Genomic DNA, 23,172 nt, shown 5'->3' with positions numbered 1-23,172 from the left:
AGACTGAGTCACCTCACCAAGCTTCCAAGCGGTGGTGGAGTTAGTGTGGTGGAGCACACACACTGCCTTTCCCAGGAAAGGAACGATCCCAGAGCCGCAGCCGCGAACCCGCACTCCGCACCTTTAAGGGCTAGGGCCCCGGTGCCGGCCTGAGCCACCACGTGGATTTAAAACCCACGTGGCTGCACGGCTCCTGCCCTTCTTCCCCCATTGGTTGAAGCCACCAGCACTTGTGTCCAATCCAACTGGCTTCTTCTGGAATCCGAACTTGGGATTGGTCCGTTTGCTGTGTCATTTCGGCTGCCTGTGACGTCATCTGTGTCTAGCACCCCTGCCTTCTAGGTGTCTTGCCTCCTGTTAAAGGAGCCGCAGGGGAGAAGAGGCAATGCGTTTGCTTCAGAGGCACGGTTAAGTAACCTTTTAAAATGTTTTAAAATTAATATTCATTGTACAAAATATAACAACAATTGAACAGAAAAATGCTGCATTTAACCCGTTACATGAAGCTAACCAGTGTTGACATTTTAACAGATTTCGGTCTTGACAAGATTGGGATTAGTTCTGCAGTCTGTTTTTAGAATTACTTTATGAAGGATTTCTGTTTTCCTCCGATAATCCTTGAAAACCTGATTCTGAATGGTGGCGTTGTTTTTCTCCCTTATTTAACCACCACTTATTTTTTTCCTCTTTACTTTATAGTTTTTTCTGCCTTCTGTAAACGAAGATCGGATCAACATTCTTGTCCCCACATTTTAGCTTAGTTCTGGGATTACTTTCCTGACATACATGGTAGAAATGGATCCACCAAGTGAGGACTCTCGGGCGCTTTACCAGCCTAATCTGCGTTGCAAATTTGCTTTTCAGTGTTTCAGCAGATGTTTACTGAGCACGTACACAGGCCTGCTGCAAATGTAGCTGTGCCTTAAAACAAAACAAAAAGCAGTTTCTTCAGTGTTGAGCCTGAAGAAACTGCCCTTCCCAAGGAGTGTCCCCTAGCAAGAGGCTCCAGTACAGATGGACAGGACTGGATGGCATCTCCAGCTCTGTTGGGGGCTGCAGATGGGGTCCCAAAGTGCTTTCCTTGTGCCACACTCTGGGGACTGTTGGGGTGTCACTCCTCTGGATTCTGTTGGTACTTTGGGGGCATCTGAGCATTGATTCCTGGGACCAGACACTAAGGACAGGCAGGGACAGTCCAGCTGGGGTAAAACACACTGAGAGCAACTAACAAATTCATAAAAATAATCATTTGTGGTGAGTTCTTCAAAGGAAGGAAGGGTAATCTAGCATCAGCTTGTATTCTTAGGGGACCGGGCAGCCGGGCTGCCTGCAGTAATGATCATCGTAATCAGCTTTTTTCAAGCTCCCTTGATCCAAGCCAGGCTGCTCCCCACTTAATCTTTCCAGTGGCCTTCCTGAGAGTAGGTGCTGTTCTGATCTCTGTCTTAAAGACGGGGAAACTGAGGCCCAGATTAATTCTTAACTTTTCTAATCAAGGTCACATATTAGAAGTGGTGACCTCATGGCCCTGCTTGCCGTGTCACTGTGTTCCCCCCACCCCGCCCCTGCTTCCAGTGCCTGGCACGAGATATGGAGGAGTCTCTGTGCCTGCCAGGTGTCTCATATTGGCACAGCACAAAGTGGGGCAGACACAGCCTCGCCACGTGCTCTGTGACTGGCTTGGCCTTTGCACTCACACTCAGCCTCCCCACCTGCCTCCTCAGCATCCAGTAGCAGAATGCCAGCCTTGGCCCAGTGCCTTGTATGCCACCGAGAATCACAGTTTTGCATTATTAATTACTCCCAACCCCCGAGGATGAATTGTTCATGAAAACAGAGATGTGGACACTTTGGCTCTGGTGTTTCTGAGCCATGAAATCAGTTTGAATGACACAGTTTTTTCTGGAAGTGTTTTAGATGCAAGTTGAACATCTGGAACCTTCCCAACCCCCATTAGAAACTCAATCTGTGCTACAAAGGTCCATATGCTAAGCTACTTAAGGTAGCTGAAGAGCCACAGGGCCTGGGCCACAGTCAGCTCTACCTTTCACAAGCCCTTTACCTCAGTCATGTCAAGTCCCCTTCTGGGCCTCAGTTTACTCATGTGTCAGAAGACAGGATTGGCTCTGATGCTCCCTTCTGTTCCTTCCCTCTGCCTACCTCCTCCCAAAGCCCTGTCTTCTCAGTAGACCCAGCTTCCTGCTGGAAAGGAGAAATCACCCAGGAGGAGGTGGTGGGTGGGGTGGGGGGCTGACTAACACCCTGAGGTGTCCACAAATGTGCCCAGCTTAGCCTAACTTGTCTGGCTTGCTGTCAGAGAGCTCAGCCATGTGACACTTGCCCAGAAGCTAAGCTTCTGTGTCCATAGCTGAAAACACATACACACACACACAGCAAGAGTATGCAGGCAGGTATACACCACACAGGCATGCAACACACACACACACACACACACACACACACACACATACAACACACACACACCATGCACTTTTATGGGTGAGATTTCTGGTTCTGGTTTCAGTACTAGAGCAGTTTGTGTGTCTGGGTGCAGAAGCCCCTCGAGCAGGCACTCCACAGAGGTCAATGTGCCCCTGCTGCTTGCTGGACCTTGATCAAGGATGCAGCGGGAAACAAGTCGCACTGGCTTGCCCTCAAACGGGGATGCCAATCAAATAGAGGGAGCGTGAACTCACAGATACATGGGCTCTGGTCATAACTGATTGCGTTCTGGCCCTCTCTGTGGAGCCCTGTTTCCTATCCATCCAGTGATAGAAGGGACACAGGTTCAGCGGGTAGACTTGCCTGTCTAGGTCACCCCATCAGACCTAAAGCATGCAGCCAGAGATGGCTTTCATCTCACCAGCTGCTCCAGCCTCGTGTCCTTGTAGAAGCTGGGGTTCCTCCACATCTTAGGTGAGTTCATATGAAGGAGAACCACCAAACAGTGAGGTGAACAAATGGTGGATCTAGGAATCTGAGGAGCTGGTGTGACCGGAGCCCAGCAGGCATAACCAGCATGATCAGGCCATGGTGGTGAGTCAGGATGGGTGCAGAAAGCACCATTTGCCAAGGCCACCTGGGGCTTTGGGGGCACAGGCACCTGCATTCACACCCCTGCTCCACCTCATTCATGGATCCCAAGCCTCAGTATTCCCGTCTGTCTGACAGGACCTCCAGAGCTGTGGGAGGATCCAAGGTGCCAACACCTGGCTCACTGCAGGAGTGATGCATATTTATTGAATGATTGCATAGGAGAACATGAAGAAGAGACCCGGGCCTGCCACAGGATGGTACCCCCCAAAACATAAATAAAACGAGTGCAAAGATGCTAACTAGGAAAGCTGGCAGCTGAATGAACCCCAGGAAGAACATGGAGGAAATGCCTCTACTGTAAGATGATAACCCTGGTTGGGCATGGTGAGGCATTCCAGTAATCCCAGCACTCAGGAGGCTGCAGCAGGAAGATGTTAAGTCCCAGGCCAGTCTGGGCTAAATAGCGAGACCCTGCTTCAAAAAACCAAGGGCTAGGGGTACTGCAGCGGTAGAGGGCTTGCCTAGCATGCACAAGGCCTTGGGTTGGATTCTCAGCACCACCAAAAAAAAAAAACAAAAGTGACAAGTCTGGAGAAGAGGGTGGTTAAATAGCCCTGGACCAGTTCTGTCAAGGCAGTTCTGTCCCAGAGGCCAAGGTGGTGGCTGGAGGTGAGGGACAGGGCTGGCTCCAGGAGTCCTCTCAAAGCAGGTGCTTTGTTGACGCAGCTGCCACTTTCCACAGTGCCACCCTCCAGCCAGCGGGCACCGTCAGGACACTGACAGCAACCATCGGCGGCAGCCAAATCCCGGGCGGCACCTGCAGGTTCCCAGTTGGCAGCCATCTTGGGCCTGGCATCTGAACGAGACTGGCTACAGAATTTTCAAGGTCCCTTGTTGAAAAATTATTACGAATTTTGAGACAGCATTAGAAGTAGAGTGGCGTATTAAACCAAGCCTGAGTCCTCCCGAATGTGGGGTCCACATGACTACAAGTGTGCATCTAGTGGAGCTGCACTCTCCCTTCCCGTCTTGCTGGAAGCAGAGCCTTCTTGGGGCTGGGACCAGACATCCCCGAGCGAGCGGCAAGGGAGACAGCAGCCCAGGCCATCTGCAGTCGCCTGGGGCCCACATACTCATTTCACAATCCTACGGCCATAGCAGGGTTGGGAAATTCAACCCCAATTCCAGACTTTCCGGGACCAGGCAGGCCCTGAGCTCCTCTACCACTAACAGCTTTGGCCTGGACACCTGCTGCCCCTGGTTTAGGGCTCCTCTTCTCTGATCTTCACATTACCTGGCTCCAGCCTCCCCAGAGAGGCCTCCCTGTCTTCCTAGGTGCCTGCAGGCCCCCTCCCTTTTGGCTTTGGGATCACCCCCAGATTCGTGTTTACACATGTGCCTGCCTCTCCTTCAGGAATATGAACTCTTGCAAACCCTGCCCTCTGTGTGTGCCCCGTTAAAGGAGGTAAATGAGATGCCACCTTGTCAGGGAGGGCCTCCTGATCCTGCCCCAAGCTAGCCTTTGGCTCGTCATTGTCCTATCTGCAGTGACCTGGTTAAGCCATGGGTTTGCATGTATGTATGATGTCCGTTTTGCCCTCCATGGTGTCACCTGAGGGCAGGGCATTTGTTTTGCTCTCAGGCCTGTGCCTGGTGGCTGGGCACAGAATGGTATTTGTTGAATGAACAAAGAAACTTCTTTCCTTAGCTGTGGTCTTCCTCCCTGGGAATGAGGCTGTCCAGCAGTGGGGGGAGGGTCCCTCCCCAGCACACCCACTCCTAGCACAGCGAACTCTCCCACCTTGACCTTGTCCTACTCCCCACTGGTGAACCGTGAGGGGTGCACTCTGCTGTTTGTGCCTGGTTGGCCCAGCAGTAGGTTCTGACCCTGTTGACTGAATTCCCAGCACCAGATTGCCTGACTCACAGACGCTCACCAAGTAAAAACACAGGACATCCTGTGAAATTTGCATTACAGGTAAGCTATGAACGAATTTTTAGTATATGTCCCCAAAATTGCAAGGGATGTACTTATGCTGAACGTTAGTCATGGTTTATCTGAAATTCAGACTTAACTAGGCATCCTGTATTTTGTCTTCAGACCTTATCACTAGGGTACCTCCATCCCATGGATGCAGACTGTCAAAAGTCAAGCCTACACTCCTTCCAGTCCTTTCCTACTGCCCACCTTAGCCAGGGGTCTTGTCCGTGTGCAAACCCTATAAAACAGAAGTAAAATGATAGCACATCCTCCCCTTCCAGGGCTGCCCCCTTATACTCTCAAGGCATTGCTGCCTTTATTCCTTGCAATTATCCCAGGAATGCTCAGGAAGGCGCCATCAGAGGCCCATTTTGCAGAAGAGGAAATCAAGATTGGAAAGGTGAAGATACGCACAGCTGTATTCACCCATCTTTGGGAGCCCATTTCCAACCACCATGCTGGACACCCAGCATCAAGCCCTCCAGGTAGAACCAACTTTGGAACTAGAGCCAGAGACCACTAAGCCAATTCCAGGTGACAGGTCAGCACAAAAGGGTCACATTGTGGCACCCAGTAAATGGTGGCCATTGCTGTTGCCCCAGACAGATCAATGGGAGGCCAAGCACTTGTGGGGAGGTTTGTTGATTTTCAGTCCACTGAATTAACTGGTTATTTTTGCCTGCTGGTGTTCAACCTCCATTGTGTAAAAGCTGCCTCATTTCCAAGACAATCAACGTGTGATTTCCTGCTGCCAGACAAGCCAGATCTCCTGCAAGGGACTTCCCAGAGGGCAGGGACAGTGTCTGGCATTCTTGAGTTCCTTGCATAGGGCTGGAGCTCAGTGGAAGTTTGTTGATTGAATGAATAAGGGAGTGATGGCCGTCTCCATTGGTCTTGGAGGTGAGTGGCTCCTGGGGTCATGCCAAGGCCCAGCCAACACTTTCAGTACCCTCCCAGGCATGCTCAGAATCCCCCAGCTTTTCCTCCAAGTTAGAGGCCAAACTGAAGTCAGACCTTCGCTGGTAAAAGATCTGCTAGGGAAACAGCCTCTCTTAGGGCAGAGACACCACGCCGCTCTGGCTGTGGCTTTAAGACTGAGCTGCTCTTCCCCGACAAATGATACATGGTGCTCAGCATCTTGGAACCTCCCTCTGGGCTGGACACTTTCATCTATCCACCTCCAGCTTGAACCCTCCAGGTGAAGACCCCAGCCCTCCCACAAGAGCGCTAGAGCATCAGGCGCACCTGCAGGACGAGAACCAACTCACTTCCTGGGCTGGCTCCCTACAGCACAGCACGTCTACACTGTTCTTCCCTTAGCCCCACCTCCCTCCCTAATTCTCATTTTTGTTCCACCATCCAGTCTATTAAAAACGATATAATATATTGTAAAAGCTGTTTTTCTCTGAATATAAAAGGAGTCCTTGCTCATTAATAAAACTCCAGGCATTACTGGAGCACTGTAGGTGAATATTTAAAGAATTAGAAAGACGTGGGGGTGGGGACGGGTACCCCAGGGACCTGCGTGGCCTCAACCAACCACTACGCTGGCCCGCCTCTCAGTCTGTAAAATGGAGACAATATTTTGCCTCCCAGTTGATGTGAGGCCGAGTGAATACTTGAAGCGTTTCAGGCATACAGAAGGCGCTCCGTAAGTGCTTGTTGGGGGCCTGTGACACCACACCAAACTTAGCAGATGTTAGAGCTGTGCTGGGGAGAGGAGCACTCTTACGTAATATTTTAGTATCTTTTAAAACCAGGAGAGTGTGTTCTTGCAGCCTTCTCGTAATTAAAACTTAATGAAATAAAAGCACACCCCCGCAACCCCCCTTTTGAACTCCCGGGCTACGCCCCCCAGCCGGTGGCCCCTCGGGCAGCAGACAATGGGTGTGGATTCGCCCCGGGCCCCCGGAGGGCTGGGGCAAAGACAATACACCAGTCTGGGACACGTATTTACATGACAAGGGCCCCCGGGCGTTTCTCGGAGCTCTCCCGGGCGTGTCTGCTCGAGTTCCAGTCTTTCCCAAACCCGCCGCCTTGGGCTCGGGTTAAAGTGCGCGGAGGACTTGGGGGCTTGGAACCTCGAGTGGCTGCTGACAGCGGAGACTCCAGCGAAATCAGGCAATGGGTGATTATCCGGGGGCTCCTCCCCCGTTCTCTGAGTTCCCTGCCCTGGACCCCCAGGGACCTCATGTTCTTTAGGAGATACGCTACCCCCCAAAGCCCGGGTCGCGGGCCCCAGGGGGCGGTGAAGGGGGAGCGCACCCGTACTCTCCGCGCGTCCGGATCCCGGGACCCAGCCCGCGTGGGGGCCCGAGATCCAAGCCGATTCGGCTTGGGAGGGCGCACGGCTTCCCTCCGCCGCTGAGTGGGTCTCGAGTCTACGCGGGCCGCCGAGCTCTGGCCCTTTAAGAGCCCGCCCCGTTTTCCGCCACCCCGCCCCCTGGCCCGGGGAGGGGGTGCGGGGGAACCTCGGCGGGGATTGGCGCAGCGCGCGCCCCCTCCCCGGCCCCCGCGCGGTGGGAACCGGCAGCCCCGTCTAGCGCTGACGTCAGACCGTCTGCCTGCCTCCGACCGCGGTCTCGGAGCGAAACCCGATCTCCTTGGACTTGAATGAGGAGGCGGCGGCGGCGGCGGAGGCGCTCGGCTGGGGAAAGCCAGTGACAGAGGCTCAGCCCCGGCGGCAGCGCGCGCCCCGGCTGCCAGCCCATTTTCCGGACGCCGCCTGAGGGCACTGCTGACGCCCCTGGGGCTGCCAAGCAGCGGCCGGGGGGCGCAAAGGAGCGCGGCCCCGCGCGCTGAGCCCCGAGGCGCCCCGGGAACTTGGCGGCGACCCGAGCCAGGCGAGCCGGGGCGCGCCTCCCCCGCTGCGCGTCTCCTGCATGCGGGGCCCGAGCACCGGGCGCCGGCCGGAGCCCCCCCCGGCCGCCCCCGCGCCCCCTGCGCCCCGCGCCGCGCCACCACGCTGTCCATGCACCGCTTGATGGGGGTCAACAGCACCGCCACCGCCGCCGCCGGGCAGCCCAATGTCTCCTGCACGTGCAACTGCAAACGCTCTTTGTTCCAGAGCATGGAGATCAGTGAGTGACCCCGCGCCCCCTTCGGGGGCCCCGCCGAATTCGGACCCCGTGTCGGGGCACAGCTGAAGGCTGGGGCCAGGGCGGTGCGCGCCCTCTCGGGCCGTGAGCCCCGCGCCCCGGGCGCGCCCTCCCGGCTCGCGGCAGCTGGCGGCCGGCCCGGCTTTGTCCCGCGGCTCTGCGAGCCTGGCACGGCCCCGCTGCCCGCGCCCCGCCCGTCCAGACTCGGACCCGGGGCCCGGAGGCGGCGCGCGACGCGGGAGGGCCGGGGCGGCCGAGCCCGTGAAGTTTCAATTTTATTTCCCTCAGGGGCAGTCGCGATGGAGCAATTAGGCCGGCTCTTTATCAACTTTGGGCGGGGAGGGGGGGCGTGTGAGACACTGTCTGGCCGGCGAGGTGTCTGGGGCCCGGGGTGTGTGTCTGGAGCGTTTATGGCGCTGTGTCGCGGTCTCCGTGAGTGGATTTCCGTGCGCCTGTGGAGTGCGCGGGTCTGAGTGTCTGCCTGGGTCTCGTGCGTCTTACAGTGTGTGTGTCTCTGGCTTGTCTGGGTCTTGGTGCATCTCTGGGTGTCTGTGGAACAGATTCGTGGTCTGTCCATGAGTGTGTGTGTGTGTGTGTGTGTCCGTCCCCGCATATCTGGGTGTCTCTGTGCCGGGTCTGGATGCTTCTCTTGCGTATGTGCATCTTTCTGGAGGTCTGGTGTGAGTCTAGCCGGATCTGAGAACCGTTTGTGTCCAAGTGTTTGAATCCGGGCTCCGCGCTCGTGCGACTGGCCCACCGTGGAACCCCACTGTGTGTGTCATTGTGAATGCCTGTGTCCGGGACGCACCTATAAATAGCCTCTGTCTGGACAGCTTGGCTCAGGCTGACTGGGACGGTGGTTACAAATGAGTCAAAGTTTGGGGCTGTTTGTGTGTGGGACAGCCTTGCTCTGAAAGGCTGTGGTGGACTTAGAGTGGGGAGGGGGGTGTTTAAGCCTTGGGCTGACGTCAGCATCCTGTACCAGCAGAAGCTTAGACCTGGAAGCCTTTATTTCCTTCTTAGATAGCCCACCCTTGTGGACGTTGGGTTGGGTGGAGAATTGAACCCTCACCCTCTGGGTTGTGGCTTCTAATCTACACTACTCCCCCAGCCCGCTCTCTGGAGGGACCTTTTGCTTCTCTGAACCTTGATTTCCCAGTTTTTGCCCCAAAGCACCCCAGGCAAAGGGGCACACAACTCTTCTCTGCTTACCCGTCTTCCTTCAGCTGGGACCAGGAGCCCGGGGGCAACTGCCAGGGAAGGAGGGCAGTGGCTAGGTGACTCACAAGCCAGTTTCCGCAGGCGGCTGCCACAGTTTTGGGCCCTTGAGTCTGTACAGTGAGGCACAAGAGGTAAAAATAACCCATGACCAGCCCTGCCTGGGGAATGGTGGCCAGGCTTTGGTGGTGGGTCCTTCCACCCACCTCCACCCACTCCCATCCTGCTCTTCTCCCCACCCCCAGCTGCTCTGCTCCAGGCCAAGAAAAGGGCCAGGAAAACCTACCCAGAGCCAGTGTTTGCAGAGGTGACTTGAATGAAGCACAATGGCTTCCCAAAGGCCTTTTGTGAACTTGGGTGGCCCATGAAATGTGGGAGGATTTTTAAAAAAATATTTCTGCACGTGCTTGGAAGAGTCTTGCTTCTGCTCCATAAGTTCCTTGCTGCCTTATTGCCCCCCCCCTCCACCCCCCCAAGGGGTCCACGCTGTGTGTCACCTGATACTCCAATGTGTAGGCACAGTTGGAAATTCTGATCTTTTCCTCTCTTTGGGTTCTGGACTTTAAAATACATACATGTATGTATCATTCTCATTTTTGTCTGTTGACTGGCCAGTCAGCCCTAATGATGTTTTGGCTGACACCAAGCCATCTTAGTCCCTGCTTGTGCCTGTGCATTTCCCCACCGTCGGCATTTCAGTGGGACCTTTGGGGTTAGTCCTCGGAACTCTGATGCCCCTGTTGGTCCCTACTGTGTTTCCAGTTCTCTCAGTGGAAGAAAACGCAAGGCAAGAGGGAAACAAACTTGAAGATGTGGGTATAATGTAACAGTTTGTTGCTAGTGTTAGTCACATTTCCCTGGAGAGAAGTGAGGAAGCCTTAGGGCCTGGTGCTTCCTGAGTTTCTTTACTCCAAAGAACAGGGAGGGAGAGAAAAGGAAGGAAGGAAAGAAACTAACAGGGCTGCTGTGTATTTTGCCTACTAAGTACTGGGAGTTGTTTGCAACTGTGTAGAACTTTGAAGGTGAACTTGGAGTTGGGCCTGGGGGGACTATCTGTGGAGTCTTCTAAGGTACTCTGCTAAAGGAGATTGACCCATTAAGGCATCCTGGACCTCTGTTTCCTCATCTGAAAAATGAGGCTGTAAGTTGAAATTTGAATGCCTACAGTCTTTCCAGGTCTGCTCTCTGCTTTTCAGAGTGAAGAGGCTGGCAGTTTGGGACCTGGTTCCCACCCACTGGTCACTTTCCCTGTGTGGCCTTTAGCTGTCCTGGATTTCAGAGCTGGGAGGAGGAGCCTTGGCGAGTTTGGAGTTCACATCCCTGGTTTTGAAGATAAGAGAAGTCAGTGGGAGAAAGCTTTGCCCAAGCCCCCAGCCCCTGTGCCAGGTAGGGCTTGTTTCTCATGGGCCACACACTGCCTCCTACATTTGAAACTCTGGCCCCAGAACAGGCCCACCTTGAACTTAGAGCCTGGAAAACATCCTTCACAAGACACTAGGTGTCCCGTCTTTTCCGAGAGTCTGGTGGAAGTCACTGTTCCCCCAACATAATGAAAAAGCTAGGGGTCCTGGGATTAAAAGCAGCTGGCCCAAGTGACTCCCACCAGAGGCCACAGAGGGCACTCAGTGGTTACTCTTAAGGAAAGGACTCCTGTCTGATGCTTTCCTTGGCACTTTCTTTGACCTCTTTTCACTTTTGCTAAGGCTCTCAGAAATGAGCTTCTATCTTTGTCCTCACATTTTTGCCTGAATCTTGGGGGGCAGGTAGATAGGTGCTGGATGTTCTCTGAATAGATTGGATTGTGGGGCCACCCAGCCTTGGCTCAGCAGATATTTCTCCAGGTCCACCTCAGTGGCAGTATCTATAGTGACGGTTGGTTTGCTGGTCAGAGTCCTCCAGCCTCCGATTACTCTTCTCCAACCTGTTCCAAAACACCCACCCACACAAAGAAAAACCCTCTTCCCCAATCTCTGAAACTCACAGGACCCCTGGTTTTCCATTGCTTTGTTGGCACAGGGCATTCATTCCTCTTTGACAGCACTTGAATCCATGTGGCCATAGGACAATCTGGGCAGATTATTCTTTGTTGAGCAGGCAGGGAGGGCCAGCTATACAGGTGGAATGTTGACAGCTCATCAAATGCTGCTGGCTAAGAATCAGTCAAGCCCAGAGGGCAACCTCTCAGTTGCAAGGGATGACCCTCTGTTCCCTTCAGAACCCAGTCCCATGAAGGCCACCACTCAGCCTTTATGCAGTGAAAGACCAGGCCTTTTCTGGAGGTGGGTTTTCCTCCTGCTTTCCTGAGGAGTCTGTGGAACCAGCGAAGTTGATGTTTCTGAAGTGAGGAAGTGAGGGTGGAGACAGCAGCTGCTTATCTTGTGGGCCTATGCACCAGGGCTCTTCCCCCACAGGTGTCCTGGGATCTGGGTTTTGGGTCTTGGTGCAGCTTATGACTGCAGTCATGGGTCAGACAATGGCTGTCGTGTCCCAGGGCGCCTGGGACAAACCAGTTACGGTTACAGTGTGATCCAGGGTCAGGGGCCAGTTTAGAGTCTGTCAAGACAAAGTAAGTAGTTTTCTGCACACTTGTGCACCTGCACGTGTGCTTGTGCACTCAGGACGCATGACTGCTGCCTTTCTGCCTTCCCTGCCAGTTTTCTTGGGCTGGAAATGGTTAAAGTAGCTGGGTCTGTAAGGGAGAAGTGGGAAGGTACACCTCGTCTTCCAAGTTGTGCAAATTTATGTGTGCTCTCCCTTCTTTTGCCTTTGAAAGAGGACAGGGAGAGGAAGGTGTAGTTGTTCTGGAGAGGGTGCCTGCAGAAGGGCCAGGCCTCTTCCAGGTGCCTCGTAGCAGCCCCAGCACTGCAGGATGCACCCAAGCCAGTCAGCCCCAGACTGGCTCAGGTATGCCTGGATGGTAGGGCCAGATGGGGAAGCATTTATGGTTTGGTCAGTCGTTTAGAAGTAAGAAAATGTCTGGTGCAAGGCCCAAGCCAGAGGGCCCACGTGGCCTTTTCTCTTGGGGTGCCACCCATTGCAGAGAAGTTCACAGGGAGCTGGGCAGCATGATCCTGCCCAAGGGCAGTGACTCCTACCGTTGAACTTCGGAGGCTGAACCCAGCCAGCCTTGCCTTCTTCATGATGCCATGGAGAGAGGAGATCAAAGCTGGGGGCTGGGCTTTGCTTTCTGAAAGGTGTTTCGCAATGCTTGGGGTGTGTGAAGAACCCAGGGCATGGTGTCCTGGGGAGCAGTGAGGATGGGGCCTCCCATCCCGGGCTGCCTGAGGCGGGAGAGCAGGGCTCAGGGAAAAGGAAAAGACACTTGTCTTTGGGGTGCCTCGATATTAGGCTGCTGTGAACTTGGGCTGCAGTTCAAGAGAGAGAGCACTTGCCTGGCATGTGCAGGGCCCTGAATTCCATCCTTAGCACTGCAATAAATGCATAAAAAATAAATAAAAATAAAGGGACTAACTCTTCCACTCAGCCCACTGTTAACCATGGTGTGTCCCATGTGGCCAAATACTTCCAACCAGGGGGCCTGCACAGCTCAATTTTGATGCAGAACTCCTGGATTTTAAACACTGACAGTTCCTTTTTCTCTCTCTGTCCCCTTCTCCCACTGAGAAACTCCATAAAACCTGCTCATGAGCCTAACGTGGCTCGTCACACTGTTCTGTAGTGTGACAGGGACACAGGATCCCACACTTGCTGACTGTGTTACCTTTTGCTGTCGCTGTCACCTCTGTATGGTGGGGTGATGGTGGTGCCGTGGTGAGCCTGTGTGTGAATTGGGATCTTTTTGTGGTCGGTTGCAGGTGTCTGGTACAGCTACATGTTCAGTGGAGGGAATGGTAGGAATGGATTAGACTCCACCATCCATCCTGCCTGGTCCCCTAGTGGTCACTCTCTGGCACTTGGCCTGATGAGAATACCTTGGTCAAAAAAAAAAAAAACAAAGGCTTTCCATCCTGGGGTGGGCTGGGAGTGTTGGAATCAGCAGGCCCAGCTGGGACCCTGACCTTGACTGTGGAGGTGACTGAGCACTGGTGTCAGCTGGCAGAAGCCCCAGCATGCCCACCCAGTTCGGAAGGCCCAGGCAGTGTCACAGGTCAGCCAGCGGGTTCCCTCGACCCCAGTGCGCGGAGGCTGGGACTGGGGAGGCACAACACTTGCATCATGAAGTCCCCATCACCCTGACCTCCCGATACCCCACTAGGTCCTATTTATAAGACAACCAGGGTAAGGGGGCAGAAAGCCAGATACTTGTGAGGGTGTGAGGCGCCCGGTTTTGAAAATAATGCTGTCACTGAAGGTGGGGGCCAGCACTGCCCTGCAGGTGGTGGGACAGGGAGGGGCGAGGCCCTCTGTGTCACGCTACAGCTTCCCTCCCTCTCAGGGGCAACGCACCCCTTCGTAAAGCCATGGCAACACCAGGCATTAACAGTCAGCCTCATTTTCCCATCAGGTGACACTACAAAGTTAACCCTGACACCTCGGGGGTCTCGTCGGGATCTTGTCTGTCACTAAGCCTCGAAAAAGTTCCCAGCATGGCTTGTCTACAGGGATGAGTGTGGAGAATTTAGGGACATCTCTAGGCTTTCTGAGAGGTTTCTCTTCTCTGTTCCCAGGGTGACTGATAGGTTTTTGCTTCCACTCCTTTCCTACTTTGATGTGGCAAGATTTTTATGTGCCGGGTGGTAGTGACACATATTTTTGGATCTTCAGAACAACTGTGTGAGAAAGCTATTGCTGTCATCAATATGCAGGTGCAAAAATGGGATCAGGGAGGGTGAGATTTTGCTCCTGGTCACACAGCCCAAAACTGTTGCTCAACTGGGACCCAAACCCACATTTTAGGCCTCACAGCTGGTGCTCCAATGCTTCCTGCTCCACACACCACCCCCACCCTCTGAGCTCCACTTTCCTGTGTAAGGCTTGCTGCGACACGGGCATCTTAGGTTTTGTCTTGAGACTGCAAGCCCATCTTGAACCATTTGTTAGGAAAGAGTACTGACAAGCTTGTCTCATCCACAGCAGATGGTGGGGCTCTTGCACTTGGCCTCTACCTCCAGCTCTTGCATGCGTCCCAGACACCAGCATTAGCAGGTGTCACGGTCTCACTGTATGCTGGGCTGGGGAATGTCTTTGGAGGGACCAAGTCATCTTAGCAGATTCGTCATACCTGCTGACCTGCTGTGGTGTTCCAGGTGGAACAGCAGTGAACAGCAAAGACAAGCCCTGCTCTCTGAGACCTGTCACTCTGGTGAGGAGACAATGGAGGAAGCAGGAGCCCACTTTCGGGGCACCCAGGGGTGGAGAGGAGACAGGGTCCTTTAGGTCTCTGCCAGGGACTCTGCCAGGACTGCACGTGCTTTATCCTGTTGCACCTGTCCTGCCCATTAGTGGATATTTGTGTAGTTTAGTATTGTCATATCCCTTGTCGCTCCAGTCACCAAGCTGGGAGAGGTTGGGGACCATGTTTGTTCATTTTAATCCCCAGGGTGGTAGGCACCTCATATGTATTGATGAGATAAGAAAGTGGCCAGTCAGGCTTTTGGAATATTCCAGGCAGGTCAAGGTGTATGCTTGATATCCCAGCACTCTGGAGGCTGAGGCAGGAGGATGGTGAGTTTGAGGCTGGCTTGGGTTATATAGTGAGACCTGTCTCAAAAAAGGAAACAAACAAATGATAAAAGGCCTCAGAAGCTTCTAGTTGGGGGCAAGCATGGAATTCCTCCTGTGTCTCTACTTGCCCCTCTGTGAAATGAGGAGAAGGATTACCTCCACTTCCTGGGGTGGCCAAGACAGCTGCTCCTAGCTGCTCCCGCACAAAGTGTGTAGTCTTAGTGCTCTGAAGAAGTTCCCACTTTTCAGGGTGGGAAGCTGTGCCGGAGCCTCCAACCCCTCTGTGAGGGGCAGGTGCCAAGAAGTGCGGTAATCCTCACCTTCAGCTGTTGCTTTAATCCTGCTAAGGGATCACACAGGTGCACTGCCAGCACTGCCAGCACTGCCGCACACCCCTCAGGAGGGAAACGCCAACTCCCAAGACCTTTCTGCTTTGTACTGTGGCACTGCCCCTCCTGCTAGTGCAGGACCACGTGAGGAGGAGCTTCTGGGTTGTGCAACTCACCTGAGGGGTCAGGTGGAGATTAAGTCTGCCGTTTCTAATGCATGAGTGTTTTCCATGGGGGTAGGAAACCCAGAACCGGCTGTAGTGAACTTAGGAGGATGACAGACATGTCAAACCAGCAGATAGTCGGTTTGCGTTCTCTTCAGGTGGATTTTTAAGTAAAATCTTTTTATCAGTGGATTTGAGAACTAGCTCCACTGGTAGAAAAGTGAATTTTAATTATTAGGTAATAAGTTTAAAATCCCCCATGGCTCCAGCATCACTTGGCCTCTGTGAGCTGATCCTTTGAGTTTGGACTGTCTGCTAGAAATGATGCCTTCCCTGGGATGAACAGACGCAGCCCAAAGCTCTGAGCAGTCACACGGACTCAAGTTTAGAGAAATTGTCCCACTGGGTCTGCCCCTAATATGGGTGTTTGGGGCAGTGGGCGTCTGTGCTGAGTCTGGCTGGGCTGATAGGACCAAAGCACCAGTGCAGAGTAGATGGCCCAAAACAGCTAAGCAGGAGGTAGAGTGGCTTTGTGCGGTCCCTCACTTTCCTTTGTGGCTGCTGGTAGCATGGAGAGATCACTGTAAGTGTGGCACCTGCTGGGGTCTGTTGGTGGCAGCAGCTGTCACCCCCTTCTGTTGCCGATCGATTGGTTGTCACTGATTTACCATTGATCAGGGATGGGAGAGTCTTTTGGTCCCTAAGGTCTCTGTGCCCGTCTCAGCCTTTGAGAGTGTGAGGTGAAAGGGACAAATAGAGCCTGGCTCTGTGTGTCAATGGTTAACACCGTAAAAATATGCCTTGCAGTATTTAAAATCTACATCTTCATGTATGAAAGGTACGCATATAGGTATTAGGAGACACAAATATTATATATATATGCACATAGAGACTTTTTTAAAAGAAACTCTTCTTTTTCTTGGCAGTACTAGGGTTTGAACTAAGGGTCTTACACTTACTAGGCAGGTGCTCTGCCACCTGAGCCACTCCGCCAGCACAGACTGTCGACAAGTGTGCCAGTTCCACCCACTATGGCTGGAGGATTCCACCATGGGCCCTGCTCCCCCTGAAGTGTGCTCGGGGCTGAGCCTGAGCTCCCAGGCAGGTGAAGTCAGCTTCCCAGCTCTTCCTCCACAGAAGGGCAGTCAGTTTTCCAGAAAATGTGGGCAAAGGAAGTTGCTTTTCCTCCAGAGGTCTCCGGTCCCATGGTCGTGGTTCCCTGGCCACCCATTCTCACCTGGGCTTGATTCTGAGACAAGCATCATGTGCCCGCTTATCTCGCTGCCAGTAGGACTGGCCAGACCACTGGGGTCATGCACGGCAAGAGACTGTGTGGCCAGGGGTGGGGTTGGAGGTTCTCATGGCAGCTCAGCCATCTTGACTGTGTGGTCTTTGGTACGCTAATTCCTCTCCCTGGTCTTGGTGGCCACATTTATAAAGGAGGATACATAATTCCTGCTCTGAGACTACCAAAGAAATCATGTATTGAGGGCCTGGCACAGACTCAGTGCGTAGTAGGTGCTCAGTAAACGTGATGGGGCCTACTTGAGTGGAAGGCAGGTATAATTGTCCTATATCAGGTGAGGTTAGACATCCAACTCACAGCCAAAGGGGATGCTCGTAGACCCACAAAAGCCATCCCATGAGGTTCAGATGCCAGGGCAGTCCAAGCCCGTGGGATGATTCAACCCACAGGCTCCACTTCCATTAGGGCAGCTCGGGATTTGCATGTGTCCACAGCAAATGCTGTTTCTTCATCAGCCTGTTTTATGATAGGAAAAATAGCTTTGATCTGAGACACCTCCAGTTGGTGTCGGTAGAGAGACAGCGTGAGAGTTTGGTGATGTTGATGATGTGTTTTGGAGTCCTAAGGAGAGAAGGGTAGGGTGGGGGACTCTGTGTGCCATTGTGGTTGCCACATTTAAAGAATAAAAATGACAGTTTATGCGGAGACTTTTGCTAAAACTATGTATTAAGTATGTACTTCTGTGCTGTCACCAGATGGCTGGACATTTCTAGGAGTTAAGGTCTTTCCTGAAGTAACTTTCCTGAAGAAGGTAGACAGTGAATGGTGGGAGCATCCCCTGAGCTGGGAACCTGCAGGAATTTGGGGCTTCTCCCCGCTTTCCCCAATCCTGCCCCACATTTTGCAGATTCTCAGCCACTAGCTAGTGTGCTCCGCTGGTCATATCTCTAATTGCCCTCCCCAAAACAATTTAGTCTGTAATAATTCTGTAAACCTATGAATCAACTTTGCGCAAACACCCTGAGTAATTTCTTTGTTCTTTTCTTTCTTCTTTGTAATTGGTGTCTGTAAAAGCCAAAGGTTTGGTCTTGCGGAAGGTGTGATTCATTTATTGGTGTCTGTGTCGCCTCCTATCATATAGTCGTTTCAGAATGCCGTCACGATGAGCCAGGAATGACTCATGCAGGGCTGAGCCTGGCCCTGATGGGGTCATGGCCAGAGGAGGGAACTGTTTCTCCAATCTATTTATGGGATGGGAGAAAGAGGTGGGAGTATTGAGATGACTGGGTGTCAGTGACATTGGTGAGTGTGACTGACTAGATACCACTAACCCACCCTTTGAACACCGTTCCATTTGCTACTGTCCCATCTGGGATAGAAGCATCTATCCTAGGATCCATGATTGTCCATCGTGATCTCTGAGCCGGAGGACAGGTAGGGATGTCCCCGCTGAACTGGAGGGGAGTTTGCCGTAAGCTGCTTAAAGGTCTGTTGACTGGGTCTACCGTGGAACCAGGGATTTGTCTAGGCCTAGGTATAAGAGGGTCACTCATTCCCCCATCTCTAATAATTCTTACATGCTCGCAGTTGTTCGTTCTTTGCATTCTTCTGTGAGGTATGTGAAACTTACATGTAATGTTACTGATTTTGTCTAACTTTACTTGTTGCTTTGGGCCCTAAATAAAATTGTCACTGTCGTCCCATCTATAGGGTAATTAGAGCTGCTTGTCACATGGCCCAGAGGTATAATCAGGAGCCCAGCATCCTATAATGCTAGGCTCTGCCTGCAAGTGCACGTCCGCAAGTTGCTCGTGAGGAGTTGAGTATTTCCTTCCTGCGGGGCCTCCTGGGTAATCCCCACCGCCAGCTTCTGGGCCTCCTCCATCCAGCACCACGAATGAGGACCTGCCTCAGTGTTCACGAATGTCCAGCTCCTCAGCCCAGCCCAGACATAGAGCACATGAGAGCACCTGTCCTGTCCCTGGCTGGGTGGTTTGGGAACATTTGCTGGAGGGGATTTGCTGGTGAGCCTTGAATTCCAGGAGGACCCAGTCTGGATATATCAGCCTGCTTGGTGGCTTTCCAAGTGTAGCTCAGGGCGTTCAATCCACCACTCCCCTGGCCCCCCATGACGGACATCGCTAATCAATGGCTCCGATCCTTCCCCAGGTGGTGGTCTGGTATGTTTGGAGTGAAAATCCATTGTCTTATCCAGGGTGTAGACGATTCTTACTGGTAGGAACAGAAGTTGTCTGTGCAGAGAGGTGGCAAGGAGAACAGCGGGGCTGCAGGCATCCTGGTGGGGGAGGAATTGCTTCTGTGTGCGGCCCTCTTCCCCATCTGCTGCTCCTTGTCACATGGAGTTCCCTGGGCTGCTTAATAAGTCACAGCAAGGCTATCCTCCCTGTGGATGACCCAACCCCTGACCTTCTGCTCTCAGACCTGTGTTCCTTTTGCCTCTTACCCAGAAGCCTCTGTTTCATCTTACCAGCCTCTTTCCACAGAAGTCTTGTTTTACCCTAAGCATGTGCACACTCTAGTGAGAATGAGCTCTGGATCCTTTCCCTGGAACAGACTCACAAGTGAGTGGGGGTAGAGTTTGGAACAAGAACCAAAAAAGAGGAGGATCTGAGCGACAGGTAGGATCCAGGGAATAACCCTGACGCTCGAGGTCTGCATGGAGGTTTTGTTCTGTGTTTACCACAGCGATCTGGTGGAGATGCCCTCCCAGCTCTTTAACCTGCTTCCTTCCTTAGTCCTCACAGCAACCCTGTGCACTGGAGGAGGTGGAGCTAAACCACTTGCCAAAGCTCACTCAGCACTGGCAAGCAGAGCAGATTTGAACTGGGGCTGTGGCCTCCAAAGCCTGAGCTTTGCTTGTCCTGGCAGAGACTGGCCCTGCTCCCCTGGACCGCAGACCTCCTGAGGGCGTGGCAGACTTGGGGCCTCTCTGCTTCTTTTCCCTCTTGGACTTTTCCACTGGGGTCTGCATCCCTTTTGGCTGGTGCCCTTCTTGGAAGAGTCACAGGGAGCTGGGTGGGGAGGTGAAGGTGGGTAACAAGGACAGGGCAAGCCCACATTGAAAGGGAACATTCCTAACTTGAGGTGTTCCAGCCCAGTGCTATTGAAAACCCGAGATGAGCCCAGGCTCCCATCTCTTGCCCTCACCACTGTCTCCCTCTCCTCTCTTCTCAGTTTTCTTCTGTATCAGATGGGCATAGCTGAACCCCAGGGGTCTTTGCCAGAGCCACAGAGTCCGTGTGGAGGCTCCATCAGACAGCTCCTGCCCAGCCCTGGAGAGTCAACCTACCTGTGTTGTTGAGGTGTCATGTGCAGACTTAGTACACCCATGATAGGACGTGTTTCGGCAGGTGTGTATGCCCGCCACCTCTGCTTAGATTCAGAGGCGAGGCCTCTTCTCCCCAGAAGGCCTCTGTCCATCCCACTTGGCACCTGCCCCCAGAGACAGTGTGACTGTGGATTCCAGCCCCGGGGACGTGTTCCCACTGCAGACTTTGCATAAAGGAACTGTGAACTGTTTCTGTCTGGCTTCTTCTGCTTGGCCTGGTGACTCTTGAGACCCGTCTTGTTGTGGCAAGGATCAGCAGTGGCTCCCTTTTGTTCTGAGCAGCTTCCTACTGTGTACGTGAACTGGTGGTAGCTGCTTTAACCAGGGCACAAGGGCTATGTGATGGCCAAGCTGTGCCCAGAGGAATGATTCTAGCAGTGGGATATTCCAGTTACTTCGTGGGAAAACACTTTGTAACCTGAATCCGAGCCCCATACACAGGTGCCAGGGACCTGGGCATCTGTCCCAGCCCCAGCCAGGGGGACTCAGAGCAATGGCAGGGCCTTACAGTCATGGCAGGCTCCAACATTCCTAGGGCTGCTGATGCCAGCCCAGAGCACTGCCGTCTGCACCCGCCCACCCGCTGGCCTCACCTGGTCTGCGTGCCTCTGCAGGGAATGAGGACGTGGGTGACCCCAGACAGGTATGAATCATGTCTTGGGGAGGTGGTTACTCAGAGGCCGGGAGCACTGAGGCTGCTGTCCTCTCAGGCAGCTTGGACCTCGGGACAGGGTGTGGAGGTCCAGGTGGGTGCTAGCGGTGCCTCCATGGAGCGAGGTGAGGCTTAGGCTGTTGTCCCCTCCATTCTAGCATTCTCTGAAGAAGAAAAGTTAGCAGTAGAGTGACCCCAAAGTCAGTGCCATGCCAGTCCACAATCGGGACTTTGGCCTTGTGGCTCCCAGGCCTCACTTCCTCACCTGTGAAATAGGCACAGCAACTGGTCCTAACTTCTGTGGGCTGTGTGAAGAAGAGACGTAGCTGGCTAGACTGATTTACTCAGTGCCTTCCTTGTGCCAGGCACAGTGTTAACACTCAACCCCTATGGGGAGCACTAACCCCATTTTGCAGACTAGGAGACTGAGGAGAGGGAGGCAGATGACTTGATAATTGACCACCGTGGACCTGGAAGCTGTCACAACCACCCTACCTCGAAGGTTCCAAGAGGTCTGGAAACCCGGAGCAAACTTAGCTGCCTGGGAGGTTTTAGATGGCAGGTGGCTAGGCATTTAAACTTAATAGACCTGCTGTTAACGATAATTTGTGTTAAGTATATGTTGGAAAAAACAGAGCACGCATGTTATTGATTTCATGGGTATTGCTGTTTAAGACAAGGTTAAGTTGTTAAAGTGATTCAGTTGAGTATTTCTTTCAGTTGGAAAGAAACATTTTGAGGAACTCTGATTCATTTAAAGAGGTATTTGGAGGTGGCAAAAGTCAGGAGGGCTAAAAGTGACATTGGGAGTTGCATCCCAGGCACCAGATGCCCTTATGGGTCTTTAATCAGCAATTATAGACCCGGGCTTCTCCTCCAGAGTGGAAGCCCTTGGTCTTTGGCCTTCTGAGTTCACCAGGCCATTTGAAGATGAAGGTCAACTTGATTCTAATGAGATCAAGGTCATGGGGTCATGTCCTTTGGAAGGGGAGGGTGGGGTTCTGCTGCCCAGGCCAGGGCCCTGCTGTGGGATTGGGGGCTCCAGGGAGATGTGGATAGTGCATGACCTCCCATCCTTACCTGCAGAGGGACAGCACGAAGACTCGCTGGCAGTTGATGGAGCCTCCTCATTGCAGGATGACGCAAGTGACAAGCAGCTAGCTTCCTGGGAGCCTAGTCACTGCCTGCAGGGCTCTCCTGGGAGCCCGCTGTGCTTGGCATTTCTGTAACTGCCCCAGGGCACAGGGCCTCCTGATCTGCGCTAACCAAGCCCTCTATCTTCTCTTGGTAATAGGAAAAATATCTCCTTAGTTTAACTGTGCTAGTGAATGGATCTGGGCTTACTGCCTGGCCTCCTGGGACACTCCTTAGCTCTGGGGCAAGGGAGGCACCAAGCAGATGCCACACACACACACAGCGCGCGTCCTTGCAGAGGTCCCTGCTGCGCCACTCGCCACTCTCCCTCCATCTCCCGTTACTTTGGGAAAAGTCCCATGGGGAAGTCTGTCAAACTTCCTCAGCCGGGCCTTGGATTCTGGGCCCAGGTCTGGTCCTACAAGAACTGGGAGAGCCGGCAGGGAAGCAACACCCCCACCCCCATCCTACAAGCCTGCAGTGTGGAGCAAGGAGGGAGTTCCCATGCTCCCCGCCTCTCTTGCTCATCCTGTGTGCCTGCCTCCTACCTGACTACTTGACTACCTGTCTAGGAATTTTTATTGCAGCCCACAGGGGCATTGCAGGCTGGCTGGCTGGAATGCGATCACTCCTGGCCCTGGGAGGCGAAGGTGAGAAGCGGGCGGGCTTTGGATAGACAGGTCCTGGCAGCTGGTGGAGGGGGGGGCGGGCAGGCCATGGCCCCGTGGCCTGCTTCCAGGTCCAGTGTGGGCATCCTGGGTCCTCTGTTTCAGGATTTGTGTGGGTTTTATGATGTCTCTTTGAACTTTGACTCTACCAGGTTAATTATGGTTCCATTTTGGTTTTACCACTTTCTGGGAGACCTTGACCTATGGCAGGGACTGAAAGAAACAGTTGATCTTGGCTAGGTGTGAAAGCCAGGACAGTAGGCCTAAGAGCAGCTACCTCTGGTAGTTCCTGTGTCATCCTGTAGGGAGGGATTGGCCTTGAGCAGCACTCACCTTCACCGTCACTTGCTGGTCTTACAGCAAGGCTTGGAAGGTACCTCCTCAGGTCTCATGGCTGGTGGACGGCAAAACCCCACGGCAGCCTGGCTCCACTACCCACTGATAGGCTCAGCTGAAGGACGGTCCTGGTCCAGCTTGGAATAGATGGGAGCCTAGTGCCCTACAGCAGAGGGGAGACGGGGCTGGGTCTGGACTACGACCTGCTAGACCCTGCCTTTGCTCTCCAGCCTAGGACATTGAGGTGAGGGCTGGGAAGGAGGAACCCAGGCTCCAGACTATGGCTCCTGCAGGCTACTGCCAGTGGACACCAAAGCGCGTGAGGGAGAACCGTCC

At 53.4% G+C, this 23,172-nt stretch overlaps 1 protein-coding gene across 4 annotated transcripts in view; it reads left to right on the top strand.

The window, feature by feature from the left end:
• The first annotated feature begins 7,008 nt into the window (after nt 1–7,008).
• The window catches only part of Pmepa1 (prostate transmembrane protein, androgen induced 1), a 52,666-nt gene continuing 36,502 nt past the window's right edge, over nt 7,009–23,172 (top strand). Inside the window, exons 1-2 of one of the 4 annotated variants that reach the window (XM_074075023.1) lie at nt 7,949–8,097; nt 10,530–10,719. In XM_074075023.1, coding sequence (XP_073931124.1) covers nt 8,044–8,097; nt 10,530–10,719 — 244 coding nt within the window. In that variant the 5' untranslated portion in view covers nt 7,949–8,043. Of the gene's footprint in view, nt 7,146–7,937; nt 8,098–10,529; nt 10,720–10,749; nt 18,132–23,172 lie in introns of those variants that run through there. The other 3 variants (XM_020170066.2, XM_020170065.2, XM_074075024.1) reach the window with 3 other exon arrangements.

The sequence above is a fragment of the Castor canadensis genome, chromosome 5, assembly GCF_047511655.1.
Source record: "Castor canadensis chromosome 5, mCasCan1.hap1v2, whole genome shotgun sequence".
NCBI lineage: Eukaryota > Metazoa > Chordata > Mammalia > Rodentia > Castoridae > Castor > Castor canadensis.
The sequence above is the reverse complement of the archived record's forward strand: the minus strand, read 5'-3'. Positions and strand labels throughout refer to the sequence as shown.